Source organism: Silurus aristotelis (genome assembly GCF_946808225.1).
Source record: "Silurus aristotelis genome assembly, chromosome: 17".
Lineage (NCBI taxonomy): Eukaryota > Metazoa > Chordata > Actinopteri > Siluriformes > Siluridae > Silurus > Silurus aristotelis.
The window spans coordinates 4,072,948-4,081,059 of record NC_139590.1 but is presented as its reverse complement, the minus strand read 5'-3'; the positions used below and the strand labels follow the sequence as shown (position 1 = coordinate 4,081,059).

Sequence of the window (8,112 nt, the reverse complement as noted above, 5' to 3'; positions counted from 1 at the left end):
AGTCACATAATCAACATGTAGCAACATACAGTATATATATATATGAATAATATACATGTACATCACTCTCCTTCTCTTCTTCTTCACCTCCAAAACCATCCTACAGACCACCATCCGATGCTGTCTAGCTACACTGTGCCCTGCCAACACCTTACAGTCTCCAATCTCCTTCAGGTTGCATCTCCTGCATAGAACATAATCCACCTGTGTGCACCTTCCTCCACTCTTATACATCACCCTATGAACCTCCTTCTTCATAAAGTAAGTGTTCACCACTGCCATTTTCATTCTTTCTGCAAAATCTACCACCATCTGCCCTTCCACATTCCTCTTCCTTTAAGGCCATACCTACCCATCACCTCCTCACCACCTCTGTTCCCTTCACCTACATGCCCATTAAAGTCTGCCCCATTCACCAATTTTTCATTCATTCCTAGGTTCACTCTCCACCACTTCATCTAACTTTTTCCTTTTCCTCCATCCTTTTTCCTGATGATAAATGTCATCCACAATTGGGCTGCGAGCCCACTTCCAGCTTCACGTTCATCACCCTTTCAGAAACTCTCTTCACCTCCACTACACTCTTACTGTACTCTTACTTCAGAATCACCCCTACACCATTTCTCTTTCCATCCACACCATGATAGAACAGTTTAAACCCCCCACCCACCCCCATAATGTTCCTGGCCTTACTCCCTTTCCACTTGGTCTCCTGAACACACAACATCTCTATCTCCTCTCCATCATATCAGCTACTTCTCTCCCTTTACCAGTCATAGTACCAACATAAAATGTACAACCCGAACCTCCACTCTCCTACACTTCTCCTTTTCCTGCTGTCTCTGTAGACGTCTTCCTCCTCTCCTTCTCCTCCTTCGGCCAACAGTAGCCCAAATTCCATCGGTACCCTGTTGGCTAACGATACCTGTGGCGTTCGTTGTTAACCCGGGCCTCGACCGATCCGGTATGAAATTCTGATTCGTGATCCACATATTTGATTTGGCACGTTTTTGCTGGATGCCCTTCCTAACGCAACCCTCCCCATTTACCCGGGCTTGGGACCGGCACTAAGAGTGCACTGGCTTGTGCAACACTAATGGCTGGGTTTATATATATACATATCATATATATTATTTTACAGGCAACTGATTGGTACTTGGCAACATTAGGTCATTTTTTATTTATTTTTTCTTTTTTACTTCAAATTGAAATAAATTGAGATCTGTCAGAGAATTTGACCAAAAATTTACAAAAAGTGTCTGTTTTTCCATCATAGAACACACTTTCAGCACTAAGCACTGTTTTATTAATAAGATTTAAATCTGTCCAATATGTTTAGTTCCTAGTTGTTCCTTTCAATTTCCTTTGTGGTCTCGTTATCTTTGGTTTTGCCTTTTCAAATTTGCCCTTTTTTTGAATTCCTCTTTCATATTTGCTCCCACACTCACACATACACACACACACACACACACACACACACACACACACACACACACACACACACACACACACATCTCCGGTCGTCGCCTCTCCTCGGTTCTCCTCATCTTGTCTGACTTTGTTCCTTCCCTCCCTCGTGTCCTCCTCTCCTCCACTCGCCGGCTGTGGGGATGTGACTGAGTGTGAACGGAGGGAAGGAACGAGGGATGAAGGGATAGAGGAAGGGAGGGAGGGACAGATGGAGGGAACGAGGGAGGGGAGGGTCAGTATAAAACTCTCGATCTGTGATTCTGTCTCTGCAAACAGCCCAGGTTTCTCCTCCCCTCCTCAGCATCTGCCGCTCTTCTCGCACTCGCACTAGCACTCGCGCTGGCACTCGCGCTCACTTTGTCCTCTTGCTCTTCACCCTGCGTCACAGCCTGCAACTCTCTCGACTAAACCCTGGGATTGACTTTTTTTTTTTTTTTTAGGGCAGGAGTTGTGTGTGAGGGGATGTAGGAGGTGTCTGAGACTTCAGTCCAGCACCGGCAGCTAATCCACCAACAGACGCAGGAAAGTGACGGCACGTGTGTGTATGTGGGTCTCGTTCTCCTTCACACACACTTCAGAGCACTTTTCAGGATACTAGCTGTTACCTGCTGTCCTTTCAGCCCTTCACACACACACACACACACACACACACACACGCCCACACACACTCCTCTTGGCTTTAGGCTATCGACATCAGGCACCATTTCGGCCCCGGCCAGAGTGACCCTGGCCACCCAGCCGCTCCCGCGCCTTGGTTTGGGCAGGAAGAGCCTGGCAGCAGCGGCTGTAGGTGTTATGCTGCTCCTGGTGCTCGTGGTGCTCATCCCGGTGCTGGTGAGCTCTGTAAGCACCGATGCCGGCCAGTACGAGATGCTGGGTGCTTGCCATATGGTGTGTGACCCCTACCTGAGCAGCAAAAGTGCTGTCACAGGTCCAGCGGGTTCGGGCTCCGAGTCGCCGCCGCCACCCTCCACGCTCGTCCAGGGGCCGCAGGGGAAGCCGGGACGGCCGGGCAAACCCGGACCTCCAGGGCCACCCGGGGAGCCAGGCCCCCCGGGTCCAATGGGGCCCCCGGGGGACCGAGGAGAAAGAGGGGACCGCGGCACGAGCGGCATCAACGGAGCTATCAGCACGGTGACATACAGCACACAGCCACGCGTTGCTTTCTACGCCGGACTCAAGAACCCGCACGAGGGCTACGAGATACTCAAATTCGACGACGTTGTCACAAATCTGGGCAACAACTATGACGGCGCATCGGGGAAGTTCATCTGTAGCGTGCCTGGCACTTACTTTTTCATCTACCATGTGCTGATGCGTGGAGGCGACGGCACGAGCATGTGGGCCGACCTCTGCAAAAACGGACAGGTGAGAGTGGACAGGAAGTAGTTTTCTTCTTGTAGAACTTAACCACGTGCACTCTCTCTCTCTCTCTCTCTTTTTTTCTCTCAATCTCTCACTCCTCAAGTATTAAGCTGTAATGAAAAGTTTTTTGAAAATCAATATTTTTCGATTAACAAAATTTTTAGCAATGCAATATAACATTGCAACCTGTGTGTCAACTGGATCGTTTCAAAAAAGGCAAGAAAATTTTTTTTTGTATGAAACTCTGAATATTTTATTGATTTTTTTATTTATTTGCAATGCAATATAACCCATATTGTGATTTATGCTGTACGTTATCCCATTTATAACTGTGGGTTATTAACAATCAATTTAAGCACGTGCATCTCATTTTCTTCTTTGCGCGTTAACTCGGATAAACCACGATGTCAATATCATTATAAAGCATGTCATATGACCGGAGTACTAGCACGAGCGCGTTTCGTCCACTCTATCTCTCTATATCGCATGCATCCCTGTTGTCCGCGAGCGACCCGCGCACGTGCAACCGTTTATAATATTATGCATGCACATTATCATTTTGCACGAGCGCTCATTTTAAACTTGTCTTCCAAGATGAGCAAATCCGGCTGCGTCCCCCGCGCGCGCGTCCGGACACCTCTGCTCATCAGCGTCTCTCAGGTGTATCAGCTGAAAACTCTGCAGGTTTTGGTCTTGATGCACGGTAATTAAGTCACTCTGACCGGATCGGTGTCACGCGTTTCTGCTGTTAACGTGTTTTTAAAGCGTCCCGTCTGGCGCGCGCTCGCGACTCGCGTCCTCACCGCGCGGCACGCGGACGGCTTGAGCCCTCCTTTAGTAATGAACAGACGTGGGCTGCGCGTGAGCCGCGCGTGAGGGCTGCCGCGTGTACCGTATACAGTTGTTTGCAAGGGTAACACACTGGAGAGGATTTTGGAGAACTTGGAAAAAGTCATGCATGTTCTAATATCTGCTCATCCTGACCTGCCGCAATGCCACAGAGCTTCAGGATTATGGGCTGATTTGTTCTTGCTGTGGGGGGAAAAGTCCTGAGAAACTGTGCTTCAGGGAAAGTGTGGATGGGAGCAGTGTCCAAATTATCCAAATTTCTATACAGAAAATGATCATGGAGGCAAGAAATCAACCAATCAATCAATCAATCAATCAATCAATCAATCAATCAATCAATCAATCAATTAAACAGACGTATGATAGAATAAATGAATTCATGAATAGATAAATACAAATATGATGAAATATAATAAAATATACAAATAATAAAATATAAATACATAATAATCATATTCAACCAGTTACAGGTGCTGACTAGACTAGCAAAAAATAGCGCTTGCTAATTATATCATATTTAATGACAACATTAGCAAAAAACATTCCACAGCTATCCAGTTTAATAAAGAAACAAATTGAACAAAAAACTACCAACAAATTCAACAAACCGAGTTATAAAAATGCAACTTGCAGCAAGTTAACAAACTACCTGACAAACACCCAACTAGCACATTCTAACAAGGTTTCTTCACACAACCTGACTAGCTATCTAACCAAACAAGGTTGGTAAACTTGCTAATGTATTTGAACAAGTTACAATTTTATGCCTATTATTTCACAGGGAAAGCATTAGCTTGCTAATTCCGTATGCTAATTTACATTAAGTTATCTAGCTAGCACATTTCACGGGCGAAACACTTAGCTAGCTAATCGGACAAGCTCCCCTTTGCTTTAAAACGTGACAAGCTAGCTAACACGCTACTGAACCTGCCGCCTCGTTTATACTTTTCAAGAGTGATTTATTTTTATTTTTTTCATGAAAATGTATTTATTTGGATTAGATTTTATTTACATATATTTTTCCTTTCCATGCCCTCCATTTAAATTCGTTATTTATTTATTTATTTATTTATTTTCACAGATGATTGATTTCTCACATTCTCCTATTTACATTTAATGTGTTTCAGTGAATTCACGCACACCGCATTTTTAACGCACGTTTTTCACATTCTCGCGTGTTGCTCATGAAAAACCCGATGGCTTGCGATTAGTACGTGCTCAGTGAGTTGCAGTAAATCCGTATGACCAAGTGACCTATACACACGGTTATACTTAAAGTCGTACATCTGCCGTTTCCGCTGATCCGACTCGCAAGCTCTGAACCCCGAGGCTTCGGCTTCGAAGCGTTTTGAACGCATTTACTAATTTAATTTGTGACTGTGTTCAGTTATTTCTTCTTCTTCGTCTTATTATCTGCATGGGGTTTGATATTTTTAGTCTGCAAGCCGACGAGACTTAAATCTTTATTTTTTTGCATCACATTCTCACTGCTGGGCTGCTCGTAACTCTGTTTTTCACACTTTTGTGTTAGGCGGAATTAATTACACGATATAGTGCCAGAGCAGATTTTCAGCACTGCAAGCCCTGCTTTGTTTTTATGAATTCATGTAGCTAATTAGGGAAAATAAATAGGAAAACCTTTATGTTTAAAGAAGGCTTTTCTTTTAATCCCCCCCCCCCCCCCCAAAAAAAAAAAAAAAAAAGTCTTCATGTGTTCTGTTGAAGCTGTTCAAACCTTTTTTTCCCACTTTTTTTATTAACATTTTATATTCACACAAAACACAAGTAATATTAAGAAGACCATGTTTTCAGCTGTGAACAAAATACACTTATGATCAAATTGTTTACTGTGTACTAGACTCATTCTTTTATATATATTGAGTATATTAAGTATGCATAGTTATATCCTTAAGTAAAATTATACAGTAGGACTGTAAGAGATACTAGAAGTACTCCCAGAGCAAAAAAATAATAATTTGATTAGTACCATAGTATAGATAACTTTTATTTCACTGTTCAAGTGATGATACATGCAGTGATTAGTAAATGGTGTAAAGTTTTTAAGGAATTTTGAGGAAAGAAAAAGGTATGTTGAGGAAAATAAATAATAATAATAATAATAGAAATATTTATTAATATATATATATATATATATATATATATATATATATATATATATATATATATATATATATATATATATATATATATATATATACAGACCAAAAGTTTGGACACACCTTCTCATTTAAAGAGTTTTCTTTATTTTCATGACTATGAAAATTGTAGATTCACACTGAAGGCATCAAAACTATGACTTAACACATGTGGAATTATATATGGAATTATATACATAACAAAAAAGTGTGAAACAACTAAAAAATGTCATATTGTAGGTTCTTCAAAGTAGCCACCTTTTGCTTGGATTACTGCTTTGCACACTCTTGGCATTCTCTTGATGCCTACTTTGAAGAACCTACAATATGACATATTTTCAGTTCACTTTTTTGTTATGTATATAATTCCACATGTGTTAATTCATAGTTTTGATGCCTTCAGTGTGAACAATTTTCATAGTCATGAAAATAAAGAAAACTCTTTGAATGAGCAGGTGTGTCCAAACTTTTGGTCTGTACTGTATATATAATATATATAGTGTGTGTGTTACCTTTTCCTGTTCTGTCTCCAGGAAGATGCAACTCTACCTCTGCCATGTTAATCTGTATTTTATGTAGTGTTGTTATTCGTCATATTCACGTAGCCACAGTGGTGCTAAGGGAATGCATTTAAAAAAAACTTGAAGCTTGAGAGTTTAGTGAGGTTAAGGTAGAGTGCCTGTGAAAAGTGTGGAAACACCTGGTTTTCAAGATGCACATGTTTCTTTTGTTTATATGCACCAAACAAGGACATTTAACAGTATAAAGATTTACTCTGACAAAACCATTATATAAATGTACAGATGTTCACCTTTACACTCATCAAAAAATCCTAAGCATGAATAACATTTTTACACTTTTGCCATCTGGACATTAATTCATTTGAAATACTGAAATACTTTGCCTTGTCTCTTGTAAAACTGTTCTTGACTTGTTGCAGATTTCTTTTATGTGTTCCAGTTTATCCCAGAGCCGTTCAAAAGAATTCAGGTGCTGTGACTGGGCAGGCCATTCCATTATAGATAACTCTTCAGCTTACTGGTTGCTTTCTAAATAACGCTAACAGAGCTCGGACGTATGCTTTGGCTCATTTTCTTGTTGTATGGTCTGGTAATAGTTTCTCTCTCTCCTTCCTATATGAGTTATCATAGCACTTTTTTATATTCATTGTCCAATTCTAGTGTGTTATTCTCTTTTACTGAGTTTGTTGCAAAGAAACAAATGTAACATGCATTTTGTCTCAAAAAACATTAAAGACCAGGTGTTTCCAAGTGCAAGTGATCCACTTGTAACAGCACACCCTGGGGTGTTTTGTTCTAATGCTAATGCTAGTGCTAGTGCTAATACTCCTAAGTGATAATCATTACCATGACTTAAGAAATGACACATCCTAGTATTTATCCATTAATAGTTACAGTTTATGCTGTGCAACATGAAACGCATCATAGCAGCTATAAACTGAAACCAAAGAATCCAAATGTTTAGAGATTTTAGCATCACAGTTCATTTTTTGCAATTTATAAATCAAAGTATTACAAAATAACAGGGGTGTGACCACAAGTCGAACCCTAGAGAAGGTTTAGCAACCATGAGAGAAGACTCTGTGCTCCATTTACCCCAAATCTAATTCTAAATTTACAAATGATCTCCTGTGCATGTTGTTCCAAATCAGTGACGTAGGTATTTTGAGTAAAACTGTTTGAACTCAGTATATTAATGTTGTTTTGCTCCACATAACCTGCCTTGTATATAATTAGGTAGGTGCTACTAATAATGTACCCACTCTTTGGCATGTCATTTGTAAAACCCTGGCTACAGCAGTGTATAATTTACCAGGAAGCTCTTACTTCTGCTAGTTTCTCGTTTGGCACAAAAGACTTTGGCCAGACTGGCGATATTTCAGGACACGGGTCCAGCTGAGTTCTCAGAGAAACAGTCAGACTTCCACTAAGTAAATGTCACTTTCAAAAAGGGCTGGCAGTCATTAAAGAGCACGGAGGAAGAGGCAGTGTGGTGGGATGACCAAAAGAGAGACGGCTTTCGTAACAGGCTGAGAGTAGAATAAGATCGCGATCAAATTATTGTAATTGTTAAGACAAAACACATTTAATGCGTTTGGACGTTGTAGTTTTGGTTGTCTTTTGAGGTTGTTTGTTTGGTGCCAATGTCACGGTACATTCAACAGGAGGAAAACAAATCAAACGAATAGGATAAAAATCGAAGTGTTCGCTGGTTAGCGCATAAAACAATACAATAGGAGCTTCTCGGCTAG

General features: G+C 41.0%; 1 protein-coding gene across 1 annotated transcript in view; it reads left to right on the top strand.

The window, feature by feature from the left end:
- The first annotated feature begins 2,126 nt into the window (after positions 1-2,126).
- Positions 2,127-8,112, top strand: part of c1ql1l2 (complement component 1, q subcomponent-like 1-like 2) — a 41,767-nt gene continuing 35,781 nt past the window's right edge. The window contains exon 1 of the mRNA XM_083567066.1: positions 2,127-2,838. Within this exon, the coding sequence (XP_083423192.1) occupies positions 2,266-2,838 (573 nt within the window). The 5' untranslated portion in view covers positions 2,127-2,265. The remainder of the gene's footprint in view (positions 2,839-8,112) is intronic.